We start from the raw sequence: 19,075 nt of genomic DNA on the forward strand, positions 1-19,075 counted from the left end.
GCATATATTATAGGCTCCAGTCCTTTATTACATACTCATTGCAAAAACAAATTTTGAAATTAGGGTGATAATTTTCTTATTATATGATGATAGATTAAAGAATTATTTTATTATATAAGGACATATTAAGTTATTAATCCTATAAAAATACCAAGAATTACATGTAAAAATAAAATTTTATTTTTCAAATAAAAGTGTCTTATTATTTTGGGTTTCAATAACAATTGAAGGAAGGATATGTTTAATAAACTAAAATATGAGTTAAGGGATTACTATATAGTCTTCAAAACCAATAGGACTAGTTTGTTTGTTCTTCATAAATATAGGGACTAAGGTATAATTTTACATTTTCCTTTCCATCTCAACTAGGAAAAGCTAGTCATGGGCTTTTTCTATGCAAGGCCATCCACTCACTAACCCTTTAATAATTTATTTATTTTTCTTTTTTAATCCTAATCCAATTTCTAGCAAATAAGATGCCAATTGCCAAATTCCCAACTCAAGACTAGTCTTGAATCTTGATCTCTCTCCTCTTGTGATTGATCAAAGTATATCCTATCACAAACTGACATGTCATCCATACCATCTCTAATCCTCTTAAAACCATAATTAACCTCCGCTTTAATCACTCTCTCTAGGGATTAGGGCTTTAACCCAAAAAAAGAAAAAAACCCCTCCACGAGTCCATATCTGATATCACATCTCCTTGAAACCCCAAAGCTCAAGCTCCACTCTGTCTTCTTTCTCCATCAACATGAAACCTTAAAAATGCTAAAACCATAAAAGTCGCAAAAACACACTTCAATTTCTCTCAAAAAGACCAAACTATGGAAGTCACCAAAACAGAACCCATAACGAACAAATCATCGTCATCATCAGTGTCTGTGAAATCAGATCTGATGTCAACTCTTTCACTCAAATCATTCAAACTCAAAACCAAACAACAAGAGCTTCTGATCCGTGTCTCAATCCTCTGTTTGGTCTATATTTTAGCTTTCATTACTCGTTTGTTTAGTGTCTTACGTTATGAGTCAATGATCCATGAATTTGATCCATATTTTAATTATCGAACTACCCTCTTCTTAACTCAAAAAGGTTTTTATGAATTTTGGAATTGGTTCGATTCCGAGAGTTGGTACCCTCTTGGACGTATCATTGGAGGAACCCTTTATCCTGGATTAATGGTTACTGCAGCCATTATGTACTGGGGTCTCCGATTCTTACGTTTCGCTGTTCATATTCGTGAAGTTTGTGTGTTAACGGCACCATTTTTCGCGTCGAATACTACACTTGTTGCGTATTTTTTCGGTAAAGAGATATGGGATACTGGTGCTGGGTTGGTTGCTGCTGTATTGATTGCGATTTGTCCTGGTTATATATCGCGATCTGTTGCAGGGTCTTATGATAATGAGGGGGTTGCGATTTTCGCATTGTTGTTGACTTTTTATTTGTTTGTCAAGGCAGTGAATACGGGGTCTTTAGCGTGGGGAGTGGCGTCGGCTTTTGGGTATTTTTATATGGTTTCGGCTTGGGGAGGTTATGTTTTTATTATTAATTTGGTTCCACTTTATGTGTTGGTGTTGTTGATTACTGGGAGGTATTCGATGAGGTTGTATGTTGCCTATAATTCCATGTATGTGTTGGGAATGTTGCTTGCTATGCAGATTCGGTTTGTTGGGTTTCAACATGTGCAATCTGGGGAGCACATGGCAGCTATGGGTGTGTTCTTCTTGATGCAGGTTTGATGTTTAATCTCTTCTTTTACTTATTACTTGCTGTAATGGATTTGAAATTGAATTGTGTAGTTTGCTTGAATTGCTTGTCTTATGTTTGGTTTCTTATGGACAAGTTTGAGGCTAAGTAACAGAAGTTTTACTTAAATGCAGTATTACGAATTGACAGTCCTTTAATTGATACCGCTGCTGTCTTTCTTAAGTTAAAAAATGACGTTTTGCACGAGTGTTTAAACTTTTGAAATTTGAATATGTTGTTTGTTTTGAAATCATCACATTTTAAACATGTTATTTATGTTGCTTTAGTCTCTCTACCAGGTCCATTCACTTGATTTTGCCAAATACTCACAAAAACTGCTAAAGTTCGATACTTGTTGAGTCTTCATATATATTCTTACATGCCTATAACTGCGAATGATATTAAGATAGTTTATACTACCATTACAAGTTATAACTATTTTAGTCAGAGTAGAAAATGCTTATTTTCTTTGGATATGCACTGACCCTGAACTGTTTGTACAGGTGTTTTACTTCTTAGGTTGGGTTAAGCACCTGCTAGGTGACAAAAAGAAGTTTGAAGCCTTTTTGAGGATCACTGTGACATGTGCAGTAGGTGTAGGCGCTATTGCTCTCGGAGTTGGCACAGCATCTGGGTATATTTCACCGTGGACTGGCAGATTTTACTCTCTGTTGGATCCAACATATGCCAAGGATCACATTCCCATCATTGCATCTGTTTCTGAGCATCAGCCAACAGCTTGGTCATCTTTCATGTTTGATTTCCATATCCTGCTTTTCCTTTTCCCTGCTGGTCTGTATTTCTGCTTCAAGCGGCTGTCAGATGCCACAATATTCATAGTTATGTATGGTCTTACAAGCATGTATTTTGCTGGTGTCATGGTGCGGTTAATTCTTGTTGCTACGCCTGCGGTATGCCTCATTAGTGCCATTGCTGTTTCTGCCACAATAAAGAATTTGACTACACTGTTAAGGACTAAGAGCAAGGTTTCCCAAACTGGTTCTACTAAAGGAACAAGCGGTGGGAAGGGTTCTTCTAAGGTGAGTTCTTTACACTTGATTTGGACTGTGTCGTCTCTATTCTTTTGACTATTTATGAAGACAACTGGTAGTCTTGTGGCTGAAATGAATCTCTCTATTCTCTTGGTTTGTGTCAACTGTCCTTAAGATGGTGAACAAAATCAAGGTTCCAATAAGCTTGTTAAATATTTTAGAAAACCAGCTGATCTAAGTAACATTTCTATGCTGCTTCACTTGTGGGATAATGTTTAAATTTGGTTTTGGCACACCTTTCATTATTATTCAGCCATGCTAAACTCTGCTTTAAGAGTCTGAAAAGGATGTGTTTTACTCATGCCAAGACCTGCTACTGATCTTAAGACAACTCATCCATTTAGTATGAAAGATTTTTTTGTTAATGATGTTTTCTAAGGAAACTATTGGCTCACATTGCTGTTCTTATCTCTTTGTAGTTTTGATGATATTAATTACTGTATATTTAAGAGTTTGGAGTTGTATTTATTTAATAATTTCAATGTTCTTGTCTACTCCTTTACATAGAATAGGTAAGAAAGTAGTTTTTGTTGAGCTGCTTTACAACATTGAATAAATTATGAATCTCTAATTTCAGTAATGCTGCTATTATTTGGTGTCTGGTCATCGCTCCTTCCAGTACATCTGTACTATTACAACTTTTGAATAATACTCCTATCAAGTGCTATTGCATTGGAGCAAGTTTTCCCTTTGCTTTATTCTGGTTGTTGCCATAAAATAATGCAAGTTGTATTTGATGTGCAAGCAGGCTTTGCCTGATCAGTCTCAGCCTTTTCAAAGAAATGGTGCTATTGCATTGCTTTTCGGTGCATTTTACTTGCTCAGTAGGTATGCTATACATTGTACCTGGGTGACCTCAGAGGCCTACTCATCTCCCTCAATTGTCTTGGCTGCAAGGGGTGCCCATGGTAACAGGGTCATCTTTGATGATTACCGTGAGGCATACTATTGGCTTCGACAGAATACTCCTCCAGATGCTAAGGTGATGTCATGGTGGGATTATGGGTATCAGATCACTGCCATGGGGAACAGAACAGTTATTGTTGACAATAATACCTGGAACAATACTCACATTGCCACTGTTGGCCGTGCAATGTCATCTTATGAAGATGAGGCATATGAGATAATGAGATCACTTGATGTGGATTATGTACTAGTTGTCTTTGGTGGTGTTACAGGGTATTCTTCTGATGATATCAACAAGTAAGGCTCTAGTTTATGTTTTTAATTGAACGTGATCTGCATTTTATAAGATCCCAAATCAGTTAACAGTCTATAGTTTGCTTTCTTCTAAATAATTTGAATTTGAATAGTTTAGCATATGCCACTGACATTACCTGCCCAGTCAGGGAGTGCTGGAGTGGTTTAATGTAATCTTAAATTCAGATGTTGATGCCATTCAGTTGTTGAAGACTGGAGAAGTGGTTTTATGCCATCCTAAATTCATTTGTTTCCCCTTTGAAACCGTAGACTATATGTAACATTTCTTTTGTTGGACAATCGCAGAAGCTTTCAAATATGGTCCTCCTTAGCTTTTCTCATTCATGGCTTATGAGCTTCTCTTTGATAGCACCAATCTTCTTAATGTTTGTGGGTAATGTAATTTTCGTGTGTCTAATAAAGCTATTCATTTGCACTAGGTTTTTGTGGATGGTGAGAATTGGAGGTGGAGTATTCCCAGTAATTAAGGAACCTGACTATCTTGTCAATGGGGAATATCGTGTTGACAAAGGTGCAGCTCCCAAGATGTTGAACTGTCTCATGTAAGTTTACGCATCTTAGTCATTTTCATCTTAAAGAAAATTGCAAGATGAGAACGATGTGAACTCCACAATCGATCTTGTTTTATCTTTAGTATTTGTTATTTATTTATTTTTTATTTTTCATAATATAACCTGAAACATGGTTCTTTGGAAGTTCTGCCTAGAGAGACTGCAAAAATTGTCAGATATCTTGTAGAGTGAGGAGTTTGAGGGTTCCTTTCATCTGTTTGAGGGCATTGCATCCATCATTTAAGATAGGACAAAGAATCTGATTTGAGCGTCGCGTACCCACACCAAAATCTTAAAGATTTACAATCATATAAGTTTATCTAGATAACTTTCTCTTGCAAATGCTATAGTTACATATGGGCTGTCAGGCCAACAAATCTCAATAGTAGTGCCAAAACAGCCTTTCTTTTCTGTGTGAGAACATGCCTTCTAATAAAAGATGTGTGCGTGGTGTACTTTTTTTTCTCTTATTGCTTCCTATACTTATTTGTTCTGCACTTTTGCTTTCTCTGTTAGCTTGGATTCTGTAATATTTAATAAAAATTACTTGCCAATATTTTGGTTTTGAATCTTTCTTTTTTCAAAGTCACGTAAGTTTTCCTTTTCCTAAAAAATTGCATGCCTTAGTCATTTCCAATGTCTTTGGCTATTCCTATGCCTTTCTTGATTATTTTATTGCACTACTTTATCAAGGAAATTTCCCAGTTTTTTTACAGGCCTGATTCCCTTAAGCAAGGGTCTTTGTTATAGTTGATCTGATATTTTGACCTTTGACATTATTGTGAACTAAAGAACAATAATTTTCCTCGAGGAAATTTTTGGCATTCCAACATTGAGAAAGTATAACTTCAATGAATTGAAGATCATATATTAATCATGTGTTACCCAGTGTGGTGCAATTTTTGTAGTTAAGAGAAGTTATATATTGTTTATTGATTGTTGGTGAATAGGTACAAGCTATCCTACTATCGATTTGGAGAGCTGGTAACAGAATATGGGAAACCTCCAGGGTAAGTTAAAACATTTCTTGTCTTTTCTTTCGCAAGTTGTTTAGCATTTGCACTTGTTGGGTGGCAATGAGTATTTCTGGAAGGTACTACCTGGTGATTACTCCGCATGGACTCGCATCCTTTTGAAATTGACCATACTGGGGGCTTTAGCACGCTTCATTTTTGTTACCTTTTGTAATTGCTCTCTGTTGTGGTAGGTATGATCGAGCAAGGGGGGTTGAAATTGGAAATAAGGACATTAAACTTGAACACTTGGAAGAGGCATTCACGACATCTAATTGGATTGTTCGCATCTACAAGGTCAAGCCACCAAATAATAGGTGGTGAAATCTCTCATTCCATGTAGGCGAGAAGGAAATTGGTAGTTGGACTGCAATCGAGTCTTGAGAGGGAGGGAGAGAGAGAGAGTTGGCCATAGAGGTAGAGTACTAGTAAGAGGTTGAGCTTGTAGTATTCAAGGCTTTTTAAATTTTCTGAACCTGAATTTTGGTCTCTGGAACAGCCCTTCACGTCATCCATTTTGAACTATTTGTCATGTTATATTGCAGACAGATAAGCCATCTTAGATCCTCGACTAGTTAGTATCAAATGTAACTTGCTGACTTTTTTGAGCAATTTATAGATCTTAATTGGAAGAAAGATTTTATCACTTCAATTATTATGCACGGCAAGCCATGGGGCCAAAAACATAATCAGCAAGTGAAGTAGTTGTATGTTCTGAATTTTGTCAAAGGCATTGTGATTGTGGTAAAGCTTCCTTGCTTGTAGACAATGCTGATTTAGAGTTGTATCTATGGAGTTGATCTATTGCCTGGACCAGGGTTCAGATTCCAGAACTGTGCAATGGATTCAGGTTCTGGATTTTGTTTCCTTTACAATCTCAGGTTGTTTCTTTCTCGATGGATTTTGAAGGACACTGCGAATCTAACCTGGGCTGCTTTGACATGGCTGAAGAAATTTTTACCGTCTCTTAATTATTGTCTAATTTCATCACAATCTAAATTACCCTCCAGGTTTACATATTCCCTTTTTAATGCATAGTTTTGGTGTAATTTGCCTTTTATTTTTTCACGATAGTTAATATTGTTTGGTCATTAGAACACCAAAACTGGCATCAGAAAAAACCCAGACAATCGGGCACATAACAAGCAACGATTTCTGAGTAAATTCTCTATTAGTCCCTAGTTTTTTAATGCATTTACAAGTTAGTCTCTAAATGTTGAAAACCAGTAACTTTGTCCCTTGACTCTCCTTGACAGTTGTTTTCTTAAACCATATGTTGTTTTTTTTCCTAATCTCAGACGTGCCATTTGACAGTCTTTCGGAGAAAAACTAAGATATCTTGATAGGAAAACTATCAGTAAAGGGACTAACATTTAACTCTTTAAAAAAGTACTAAATTTTCATATGATTTAAAAAATAGGGACTGAAGAATAATTTACTCAAGGGTATTTTTATCCTGTTTCCATCGTACGTGAACAAAGTGCAGGCATGCAGTTGTAAAGGGCTCCTGGTTACTGCTTGATGCGCCCATCTTATAGTAGCTAACAGGAGATGGAAGCTCCCACCCAACTCCACCTCTTTCACACCCAAACACGTGTCTTCAACATCAAAAGCTCAAACTTGACCATATCCAACAAAGCTGCAACTAGGGGTGTTCACGGTCCGGTTCGGTCTGATTTTAACCCAAAAATACAACCAAACCGGAAAATGATATTCTTTATTAATACAACCCGGACCGAACCGAGAACCGGTTCAAACCAAACCGGTTTTGTTCGGTTCGGGTTAGTTTTTTAGCCAAAAAAACCAGGAAAACCGGATTGTTCTATGGTAACAGTGATAACCATTGTTCACTCTCTTCTCTTTCCCCTTTCAGATGATGTTAAGAAATATTTGTATATTAATAATCAAACTACACAATTTTGACACAATAAAATAACTCCTAGAAGCCCTCCTTGCCTCTGGGTTACGATCTGCAGGGAGAGCTTGGATAACCATTGAAGCAAAATACTGCTTTTGGATAACCTTTGGGCTTACGATCTGCTTTTGGGGGTGGGGGAGGGGGGAGGGGAAGGGGAAAGGGAAGAAGGTGGGGCGGCTGGGAAGGGGGAAAGGGAAGGGGAAGAGGGTGGGGCGGCTGAGAAGGGTGAAGGGGAAAAGAGGAAGGAGAAGGCTGGGAAGGGGGAAGGGGAAGGGGAAGGGGGTGGGGCGGCTGAGAAGGGTGAAGGGGAAAAGAGGAAGGAGAAGGCTGGGAAGGGGGAAGGGGAAGGGGGTGGGGCGGCTGAGAAGGGTGAAGGGAAAAAGGGGAAGGAGAAGGCTGGGAAGGGGAAGGGGAAGGGGGTGGGGCGGCTGAGAATGGAGAAGGGGGAAAGGGGAAGGGCAAGGGCAAGGGAAGGGAAGGCTGGAAAGGGAGAGGTGAGGGGGGGTGGCGGCTGCCGCTGGAAAGGAGTAAATTGATTTAGGGTTAGGGATGGATGCTTTTATACCTTGTTTTAAACTGGTCCGGTTTGGTCCGGTTCAATTGGTTTAAGCTTTTTAAAACCGGAACCGAACCGAACCGGGTGGTTTTTTTTATTTTTTAATCGGTTTATTCGGTTTTTTTTATCGGTTCTGTTTTTTCGGTTAATTTTTTCTCGGTTTTTTCGGTTTAATCGGTTGGTCGGTTTTTTTGAACACCCCTAGCTGCAACAACATCACTACTACTGCTGGGGTAATTTATTATGGAGGTGGGCTTCTAGAGTCATCTCCATTTACTTGTTCTGTTGCCTCAATTTTGTTGCACTTGCTCAAGATTATCTATATTCTTCTTCTTCTTCTTCTTCATATGGATGTGAGGATGTTAGCAGTTACTATGCTAGCGTGAAAGGCGAGCACCACTCACCGTCTTACACAGAGGTTTGGGATGACCTCAAGTTTCTTGATGCTGCAAATGTTGATAGGCCTCAAGCTTCGTCTGGGGTGTATGTACTTTTGTCTTTCTGTTTTTGGTTTTGTGATGATGGTGCTAAGAATCTTGTTTATGGTAATAATTGAGGTGGGTTTTGTATGTGCAGAATTTAAATTTACTCACTGAGAGCTGTTTCGAAGAACTAAGCAGGAAAACCTGAAGCATGGAATAGATAAGAGAAGTGGTTCGTTTGTTTTTTTTTCTTGTGGTAGTAATTTTGCCAAAAACCACTTCGCCTAAGTTGTTAGAGCATCTCCAACACGCAGCAGTTAAAAAAATTTACAAAATAAAAAAATTATACTTTAAACCGGTCAACCATATAAATAGCTAAAATAACTATTTTTATTTTGAAGTGATATTTCTATATTTAATTTTTTGTAGAAAAGAAAAAAGTAAATGAAAGTATGCTTTCTCTGTTGGCCAACGTTTTTTTTATTTGTTTTATATCCGTTGGCCAACATCTATTTTTCTCTTTAAAAGCATAACAGAAGGAAGAAAAGTTACCTGTAAATTTCAAAACCTGCATTATGCCTCACCATTCTCTCTAATTTAGAAAAACAAGAATCAATTGTCCTTCGGTTAACTAATAACATCGGTTGTGTTAATTAGCTGAAATCAAAAGGTATACTTGCTTAAAGACTTTTTCAATTTTTTCTTTTGCATCTCTTGATTCTTAAGACCTTTTGTTGTTAATTTGCTATTTGTGATGATTTTTATTTCTTTGTTATTTATATTTTTGATATGGGTTAAGGAAGACAATTTTTATTTATGTTGTTATCTTTGACAAAATTGAGAGGAAGTAATGATAGTAGCTGATATTGATAAAAACATGGAGTGACATATCTTAAATTTATTTTTGATTGCCTATTTTAATTTGAGGTCAATTATATTTTATCTTATTGAAAATGCAACTAAACCAGTATATCAATCCTCTTTTAGTTCCTAAAAATGATCAAATTATAATGGTTGTATGATTAGATTAATGTTAGAACAAGTAGGAGGCAATGCTTATTATTAATTCACATGTATGGAAACACAAAATTGCTAGACATTGAATGTGAGCTTCCTTTACACCCTCTTATAAGGTTTTAACTTGAGTTTTTTTTTTTTTTTTTTTAATGTAGATGGATTCAAATTTTCCAAGCTCTTTTACCAACTTTCTTATGAGCAAGTCAGAAAATATTATCTCTCAACCAAGTGATTCTAATCAATTAATTGATGACTTAACATACTCGAATTTAAATGTACATACAATAAAAAAATCACAAAGAAGTAAAAACTTCTCACAAGAGGAAGATTGTTTACTTGTCTCTACATGGTTAAATACAAGCAAGGATCCAATTACAGGAGTTGAACAACAAATAAAACAATTCTGGGCTCGAGTACATGCTTACTTTATAGAGATTGGAGGAAACTTGAATAATCGTTCCCAAATAAGCATCTCAAGTAGATGACAAGAAATAAATAGAGAAGTTGATAAATTTGTTGGATTTGTTACTCAAATTTAAAATCGTCAGCAAAGTGGAATGACCGAAAAATCAAGGGTGATTTTAATATTCATTTCCATGTTAAATTTTTTAACACATATTTTAATAATCGTTCCCAAATAAGCTTGGTAAATGTATGCTTCTTGCGTTGGCAAACGATTTCAACTAGAACATTGTTGGGTTATCTTAAGAAAAGAACCCAAATGGCAATTTGAGCATGCAAGTCAACATCAAAGGTCAAACAAGAAACAAGAAAGTCATGTCAATGCAAGTCCAACTTCATTAGCTCCATCTACCCCTGATTCTGTTAGTTTAGAAGAAGATAGTGAACCGTTGATTTATCAAGATAGACCAATTGGTCAGAAGGCTGTAAAGAAACGACTTAAACGTAGACAAGGTAAAGATAAAGTTGGGGAGGTAACTGTAACAAATCTCTTACAATAATTCAGGGATACTTTAGTTGAAATTGAGGATCAGAAGAAACAAGACAGAAAAATTATGTTAGAGCAACAAGCTATGATGATTCAACAAAGTCAAGAGAAACAAGAATTAGACAGGATTGAGAAAGAAGAACAAATTATGAAAATGAATATTTTTAATTTGGATCCAATTTCTGCAGCGCATTTTCAAAATAGAAAGTTAGAAATTATGTAAAAGAGGGTTTTAAATTTTTAATTAACTTGATTTATTTATTGTTTAATGTAATGTATTTTTAATTAAATATGTAGAAATTTCTTGGTTATTTTAAATATATTGTTATAAAATTGATATCAATTCATAATACTTTTTTGAAGTTCTTCTAACACTTAACAACAATAAGTAGGATTAATTAACTTAAAAGTTAACAACCATAATGAAAAAAAAAGCATAAAAAACTTGAAAATTATGATAACATAAGAAGTTCAAATCTAATGATTTTACTCGTTGTCATATTGTTCCCACAAATGTTCAATCAAATCTTATTGTAGTTGAAAGCTAATTGTTTTATCCCTGATTCGATTATGAGTTTGAAGAAAATCATGTAGTTCTAGTATTTCACCATGTGACACTGATATAAAGGAATTGACTTCACGTTCATGGTCAAATCCAAGGTTCATTACTCCTTCATCCTCAATAATCATATTATGCATTATTATGCAAGCTTTCATAATATTTGCAAGCGTTTCTTCGTCCCAGTATCGAACAGGTCCACGTACAATTGCGAAACGAGATTGGAGCACCCCAAATGCCCACTCCACATCCTTTCTTGCAGACTCTTACTTACTTGCAAAATATTTTCTCTTTGCTCCTACTGGTCTTGGGATTGTCTTAACAAAAGTTGACCAATTAGGATAAATCTCATATGCTAAATAGCACTCCATTGTATATTCATTCCCATTAATTGTATAATTAATAGGAGCAGTACGACCTTTAACAAGTGCAACGAAGATAGGTGATCAAGAACATTAACATCATTTAGTGATCCAGACATCCCAAAAAAGGCATGCTATATCCAAAGATCTTGTGAAGCCATAACCTTTAGAATTATAGTTGGTTCACGACAATGACCAATATACATCCCATGTCATGCAATTGGGCATTTCTCTCATTTCCAATGCATACAGTTAATGCTCCCCAACATCCCTGGAAATCCACGTTGCTCTCGAATTGATAATAATCGACAAATATCGGCCTCGTTTGGTGCCCTTAGATACCAATCACCAAAAACTTCTACGATTGCTTTAACGAAAGCTCTAAGACTTTCTATCGTAATGGTTTTTCCAATTCGAAGATATTCATCAGTAAGATCTGCAGGAATACCATATGCAAGTATCATGTGAGTTGCAGTTACTTTTTGAAGGCAAGATAAACCAAGAACACTAAGAGCATTTGTCCTTTGTTTGAAATATGGATTGTGAGCTTCCACTGTATTTGCGATCTGAAGAAAAAGACAACGACTCATCCTAAATCTTCTTTGAAATTGACTTTTAGTGAATTTAGGATTTTCAGCAAAATAATCATTATATAGCCTTAACTCACCTTCCTTTCTATTACGATTGACAATATTATGACCAAGAATATAGCCACAATACTATGTTCTCTGCCCTTGATTATTCGATTCTTCTTCAGCAACCACTGCGGCAGCAACTTGAAAGGCGAACATGGGAGTGTCATCATCAAAATCAAAAGCATCATAAAAATTAAAATTAGAATGATTCATGATGAATTTTAATGAAATATAATAAAGATTGGAGAGAAGAAAATGATGAGAAAAAATATTTAAGTATATGAGAATATTTATAAATGGATTATTTTTTTAAAATTTTGAAATCTTAGAACGTTGCGGTTATTTTTTCAAAATTTAAAATTTTAAAATTTAAAATGTTGGCGGTCATTTTTTCAAAGTTTGAATTTTAAAAAAATTGAAAATCAAAATTTAAAATGTTGGCGATTTTTTTCAAAATTTGAATTTACTTTTAAAAAATTAAAATTTTAACAATAACATATAAAACTGAAAATTAAAAATATTCATATAAATAAATTTAAAATTTAAAAGTTTTAAATTTAACTTAAAATTATATCTTTTAACTTTCATATTACTTCATTAATTTTATATTTACTTTTATAAATTACTCATATTAATTATATAATTAATAACATCATAATTATATTATATAAAAAATATCTAAATTAGTTATATAATTATATTAAAATTAATTTAATATAAAATATATTAAAATATAATTAGCTTTTCTAAATATCCTTTTATCATTGGAATGTTTATAAATAAAAAAGTTATATTTATATTATTTAAAAAATTATTTTATCAATTTGGCTTTTCTAAATAGGATTCGGAGATGCTCTTACTATGCTCTTACTCTGTCTTTCAATGCATTTTTTTTTGTTGATCTTCTGAATGGTGAGTTGACTGAAATTTTCTTTTGGTAGGTTTTTCTTGTGTGCGCTCTTCGTGTACAATTGAGAATTCGGTGATCTCATGAACTTACTATCCATCCTTAACTGATATATAGTTGAAGTGCTGTTCCGTAAATTCATATCAGGGAAACAAATACTGTGGAGAATGCCATGAGAAATCAATCGCAAACAAAGAAGCTTCTCTTGACATGGAAATGGACAAGGAGAGATGGGCACCACCTACACAGGTTTTGTGCATGTCTTGAACCTACAGGCTACATGTTCCTTCTTAGTATTTTAAGTTGATTTCTTGGTATTAAGTTGATTATTATCACATGCTCTCGAAACTGTAGACATGGGAATTAACAAGTTGTGCTTAGGCAGGGTTATGCTTTAGGTTGTTTCAAAGTGTTCTTGGCAAGATGTGCAAAGATCATTCCACACTCATCGATCAAGAGCCCCATTTGGTCTGGACGATAGAAAAATTGGCTTGTACAACCAAACACAGCACCGGCGGATTGCTCCACCACAAGCCACACCAGTTTCAGCAAGATCTTCACCATCTCAATCCAGTGGCAGCTGCAAGATCTTTACCTTCTCAGTCCAGTGACAGCTCCTTAAGGTTCCAGCCTCCATTCAATGAGAAGTTTCTCAGACCAGCAATGTGAACTCCAGCAGCAGCCCCTGACAGCAAGCTCATCCATTTTCCAAGGACAACGTCTATCATCTTCTCGGCCGTGAGTAGCAGCGGTTGTGTTCCTCAGCCACTCCAATAGCTCCAACCATGAGCAGCTTTAGCAGCAAGACTTTCTTCTCAGTCATGGTGGTTTGTCGAGAGCATTCTTGAAGGATTTTCTTCAGCTTTCATCTCATTTTCAACTGTTCCAGCAACAGAGAAGGATCTTCCAACAGCAGCCATGACAGCTCCTCCTTCCAGCGGTGTTACCTTCTCTGCACCTCCAGCAGAATCATATCCCGTGATTCCCATCGCCAGTAGAGGTTCAGTTTCACTCCAGCTCCAAGCAACTTCCAGTAACTCTTCATCTCCACAGAACCGTGATCTCCCCCTTCAGCTCACATCCAGAAAATAGCAACTTCCATCCTCTCCATCAGCAACATCGTGCGCCTCATTGTCCCGGCCATAACAGAAGTTTCAGCTGATTGTTCTCCAGCAACAGTAGCGATTGTCTCTCCTTTTTGCTTCTAAGGCAGTGTGAGTCCTTTTGTTCTGCTTTAAATGCAATGGCGTAATGTTCTTGTTGTATGATAAGACCCTTGGGTGTGTTTTAAAATTAAAGAAAAAAAAAAAAAACCGAGATGCTGGTTGAAGTTCATAAAAGCGTTGGTTTAGAATCTTTAGATCTTTGAAATGTGAGAAGCTTTTTTTGTTTTTTTTTTTAAGGCTCATTCAGACTTAGTTCGGTCCTGTATCAAGGAGTCCAGCCCGTGGGCTTTGGATTGAGCCCATAACAAACCATAACATAATAAACTTTCTTTTATTTATATATTTTATATTATAACGGTTAAGTTTTAACGATAAAGATTTCCTTATCGAGAAAGACTATTCTTAAATTTTAGACAGATTAACGATTAAAAAACACAACAATACTTTAATTTATATCAGACAAACAAATAATACAACTTATATTAGTCATGATGTGCTAGGGGTAATATGTTCCCCTATACACAACTAATCTTCTTACTCAGATTCCAAGATCATTTAAGGTTTTTTATTATCAAAATACTAAGCGACGACTCTTATTTTTTGTATTAATAAAAAACAATAATTTCTTATCCTTTCCATCCATATTATTTTTGATAATTCTAATATAGGAATTTACACAACAAGTAGCAATACCAATATTGCTATTTGAAGGAGACATTGGGTTTTTTTCTCATAAGACTCAGATCAATTGCTGCTCTTTTTTAAAAAAAATCTTCTAAGAAAGTGTTTGTTTACGCGGTAGCTTTAGCTTTTAAAGCAAACCGCGTAAACTAAGCGTTTGGTAATATGAAAAAAGCAATTTACTGTTTGGTGGGACCCATAATTTTTTTTTTCTCAAACCACCGTTTCGCACACAGCAGCTAAGAGCTGCTTCTCATGTAATTCACCTGGCAACACGAGAAGTAACAGTGCCAGTTGAATTTCACTTGGCACTGTTCACGTGAACAGTGTTCATTGGACCGCGTCTAACCCGGTAAATTATTATTTTTTAAATTTTGTTTTATTCGAAAAACTAGTGTTTAATATTATTTAATAACACTACATAAATTAGAAGAACATCGCATGATGACGTAATATTTGTAAAATTTAATCGCAATTCCAATTTTGTTTCTGATGATATTTTACCTGATTTTGTTACACGCTCAAAAAACAATGGAAAATATAGTCTTTATCAGATGGATTTCATATATGATGAAATTGTAGATAAGTTAATGGAATAATAAAAAATATTTGATATATATAAAATATTATTTATTTAATGATGTAATAATAGTAGTTAAATTTACAATATTTATATTAAAAACCATCAATATTAATAAATATCTTTTTTAGTTATTTTATAACCTCAAATTGAAAAGCATGTTTAACCAAACATATTAAACTATTTTTTATTCAACCTCAATTTTAACCATAGTTTTAACCAAATATATATAAATACTAAACCAACCTCAACTAAAAGTACTTTTTATAAAACAATTTTTTTCAAATTATAATCACAAAAGCTACTATAATACTAAAGAGACTAAGATGAAAAGAAAAAGAAAAGAAAAGAACCCAATTTGGGTTTTCTTCACCAGTGTTAATAGAATTATGTGCTTAGCTCATTAAAAAAAAACTAAAAAAATTATATGGAAAAATAATTAAATATATTGACAAATGTTAGGCAAAGGAGAAAGGGAGAAGGAGGAGGCGTAGATATTTTAAAGTGTTTTTTATTAAAAGTATATTAAAATAATATATATATATATATATATATATATATTATTTTTTATAATATAACATCAAAATATCCATAAAATCTAAAAAAAAATTAATTTAAAACTAGAAAAAATCAAAGAATTTCAAAAATATAGTACAGCTGCGCGAACAATCACTATCTAAATTTACCCATCTAGTTTCAATTTTTTCTTTTGACTTACAATTGAGGTTTTGTCTTGTTAGGAAGAAAATGGTAGGATTGCTTTGTTTGTAGCATGATTTTTTTTGTTTGTATAATAATAAAAACACTAGTAGAATAATATTATCCTGAAATATATTAAGGGTTAAACTTCAATTTCATCCCTGTAGATTTATTGTTGTTCCAATTCTATATCTATAGTATGAGTTTCTGGGTATTATCCCTATAATCACAAGTTTCTGACGCAAGCGGTTTTAGTTTAATACAGAGCCACCGACAAGAAGATGCAGCCAGATTATGTCCTTTTATCCGAAATTCAATTCATCATGTGGACCTTTTAAAGGGTCCACCTTTTTTTTTCCCTTCTTTGTTTAGATGGTGGTTGGTTACGCGGTACCTTCTGCTTTTAAAGCTTATCGTGTAAACATCAAGTTTGATAATATTGTTTTTTATGTGGATCCCATGTATATTTTTGATGAAACACCGTTTCGTGAAAAGTAGCTGAGAGCTGCTTCTCATGTCTGCAACCAGGTGAATACCTACTTACATTAAAAAAAATTATTATTTTTAAAATTATATTTTACTCAAAAAACTAGTGTTTAATATTATTTAATAACACTACATAAATTAGAAAGAGATCGATTGATAACGTAGCATTTACAGAATTTGATTGCAAGCCCAATTATGTTCTTGCCGGGTCCAACCCAGTTAAAAAAATTCAGTTTTTATTTTTATTTGTAATTGTGTTTTATTAAAAAAAATTAAAAGGAGATCGTTTAATGACGTAACAAAAAAATTTAGTTTTTGTTGTTGCGTACTTAAGAAACCATGGAAAATATAGTCCTTGTTAGATAGATTTCGTACGTGATGAAATTGCACATAGTTTAATGGAATAATAAAAAATATTTGATATCAATATTATTTATTTAATAATATAATAACAATAGTTAAATCTACAATATTTAAATTAAAAACCATCAATATATATATAACCTCAATTTGAAAAACATTCTTTTAACCAAACACATTAAACTACTTTTTGTTCAACCTTAATTTCAATCACAGTTTTAACCAAACATATGTTTTTTAAACCAAACTCAACTAAAAGTACTTTCTATAAAACAACTTTTTTCAAACCACAATCACAATAACTACCGCAATACCAAATGCACTCTTAAGATTATATTTATATATACACACATATTGCGTTGTAAGTCTTTTTTTTTAATATTGTTTTTAATGTGAGAAGGTTAAGCAAAAATAATCAACCTCTTTGGCTTTAAAGTTAATTATCATAGTTGCTAAGGTTATTTTGATAAAGTTAATTGAGAAATTTATGATTCAAAACTGAATTTAAATCAAGTTTTAAATTAAATTATAAAACCTAGTTAACTTCAATGAATTGATCTAGTAAAATTTAATTGGATTATTTTTTTAAATTTCTTTAAATAAATTAAATAGCTTTATTTTAATAAAAATAATTAATTTGAATTAATCTATAATATAATAATTTAGATCAATTTTCAAACTATATCTGATATCTATACTAATTACTGATTGCTGCTATTCTTAAGAACAAAAAGGTTAATTACTACAATTAATTGCATCATTATGAACATACTTGGTAGTGTGGCATCAGTTGCTTTTCAAATAAGTTTTTGTGCTGAAATACATGTCAATAATTTTTTTTATTTTTTAAAAATTATTTTTGATATCAAAACGATCTAAAACATTTAAATTATATTAAATTTTAATAAAAAAAATAAATAAAATTTAAAATTTTTAAAAACACAATTTATACCGAATTCCAAACAGTTTATAAATCTATCGAGTTCTTTGGAAAGAAGTGCAATTCAGGCTCCAATCGAAGATTTTAACCTAAAAATAATTAAGATGGTGATTGACGTGACAAAAACCAAAATTACAGCTAAGAGCATGCCATCTCTTACTAATGAACTTTTTTAGTTCTAAAGTCTACAGGAACCAGCTGTCCTTTTAGGGAGATGATTGAATTAAAACTTGCTTTTCTATTAAGAGCTAATTCAGTAATTTGGCTTTGTGGTCAAATTCATTTGACGAAAACAATTATTTTTTCGAGTTGTTTTGATGGGATAATGATAAAAATAAATTTTCAAAAATAAAAAATAAAATTATTTTAATATATTAACTACTGCAACAACAAACACGCTCTAAGATACATTCCCGGAATCTCAATTACCTAGAACCAAAATTTTAAACGTATGAACTGAAGTTGAACCAGATGATTTCTAAGCTTTTTCTAAAACGATGGAGTTCTAAGATTTTTCTGGCATACGAAGGAAGGTATGGTGATGCCATGTAAGTAACTGTAACATCCCTTTCAAAGAAGGAAAGAGAAAAGGAGACGAAAAGCAGAAAAGAACGAGAAGAAGCGGGGCTCTTTCAATTTCTATACCTCCATTAAAGGGGATACGAGCCAAAAAGGAAACCCTGGCGCCCAAAGTGTGATCCTAAAACATCCATAGAACTTGCCAAAATTAGACAAATTGATGCAACACTTTCAACTCAATGGAACTATATCTAACTCAGGCCTGGAGCTGGTACACTATAAGAGCATACCGCCTAAAACAAATCATACTTGCTAGCAATCACTCCACCTGCTATTAAGCCTATTATTGACATTAGAATTGAGTTCATCCACTGCTGAACCTGTCTAATATGTTCACTCGACTACCAAAAAGGATTGACATGCACTTCTAATGCTTAAAAACACATTACAATAGTTTTTGGGAGCTTAACACGAACCAAAAAAAAACCCACACAAAAGGCTACAGAAAGAGGTATTTTGGGGGTCTAAAATGATGCTCAAACAAAGAACTTGCAGAACCAAGCGAATTTGAGCATGAATTTGTCCTAAGAAGGTGAAGCTAGCAACAATTGTGACAATAATTTAAAAACCAGCATTTACAGAACATGCATGAAGCAAGAAAAGGAGAAGAGAATGTGCATAAGTTCTTTCTACGTTCAACAACCCTTCCAGATATCATCCTGCAGGAAGA

The 19,075-nt window shown here is 33.9% G+C and overlaps 2 protein-coding genes across 2 annotated transcripts; both read left to right on the forward strand.

The window, feature by feature from the left end:
* Positions 1-518: 518 nt before the first annotated feature.
* LOC18105627 (dolichyl-diphosphooligosaccharide--protein glycosyltransferase subunit STT3B) lies at positions 519-6,241 on the forward strand. The gene is made up of 6 exons (XM_024586566.2): positions 519-1,739; positions 2,256-2,792; positions 3,553-4,007; positions 4,445-4,567; positions 5,527-5,586; positions 5,784-6,241. The coding sequence occupies exons 1-6, from the start codon at positions 828-830 to the stop codon at positions 5,911-5,913; spliced, it is 2,217 nt and encodes a 738-aa protein (XP_024442334.1). The 5' UTR covers positions 519-827; the 3' UTR covers positions 5,914-6,241.
* A 138-nt stretch (positions 6,242-6,379) lies between these two features.
* On the forward strand, positions 6,380-8,043 carry LOC112324369 (spore wall protein 2-like). Its single transcript, XM_024586795.1, has 2 exons — positions 6,380-6,439; positions 7,648-8,043. Exons 1-2 carry the CDS (start codon positions 6,380-6,382, stop codon positions 8,041-8,043), a joined length of 456 nt encoding a protein of 151 aa, XP_024442563.1.
* Positions 8,044-19,075: the final 11,032 nt, after the last annotated feature.

This window comes from Populus trichocarpa, chromosome 15 (assembly GCF_000002775.5).
Source record: "Populus trichocarpa isolate Nisqually-1 chromosome 15, P.trichocarpa_v4.1, whole genome shotgun sequence".
In the NCBI taxonomy this organism is placed as follows: domain Eukaryota; kingdom Viridiplantae; phylum Streptophyta; class Magnoliopsida; order Malpighiales; family Salicaceae; genus Populus; species Populus trichocarpa.

What these genes read in the sequence shown, in the direction of transcription:
- LOC18105627 (XM_024586566.2), top strand. Translation starts at nt 828, where the DNA reads ATGGAAGTCACCAAAACAGAACCCATAACGAACAAATCATCGTCATCA. An exon ending in GTGGGAAGGGTTCTTCTAAG is followed by an intron (nt 2,793 to 3,552) that starts GTGAGTTCTTTA and finishes ATGTGCAAGCAG; the next exon opens with GCTTTGCCTGATCAGTCTCA. An exon ending in GAATATGGGAAACCTCCAGG is followed by an intron (nt 5,587 to 5,783) that starts GTAAGTTAAAAC and finishes CTGTTGTGGTAG; the next exon opens with GTATGATCGAGCAAGGGGGG.
- LOC112324369 (XM_024586795.1), top strand. Translation starts at nt 6,380, where the DNA reads ATGGAGTTGATCTATTGCCTGGACCAGGGTTCAGATTCCAGAACTGTG. An exon ending in GAACTGTGCAATGGATTCAG is followed by an intron (nt 6,440 to 7,647) that starts GTTCTGGATTTT and finishes GGGGTGGGGGAG; the next exon opens with GGGGGAGGGGAAGGGGAAAG.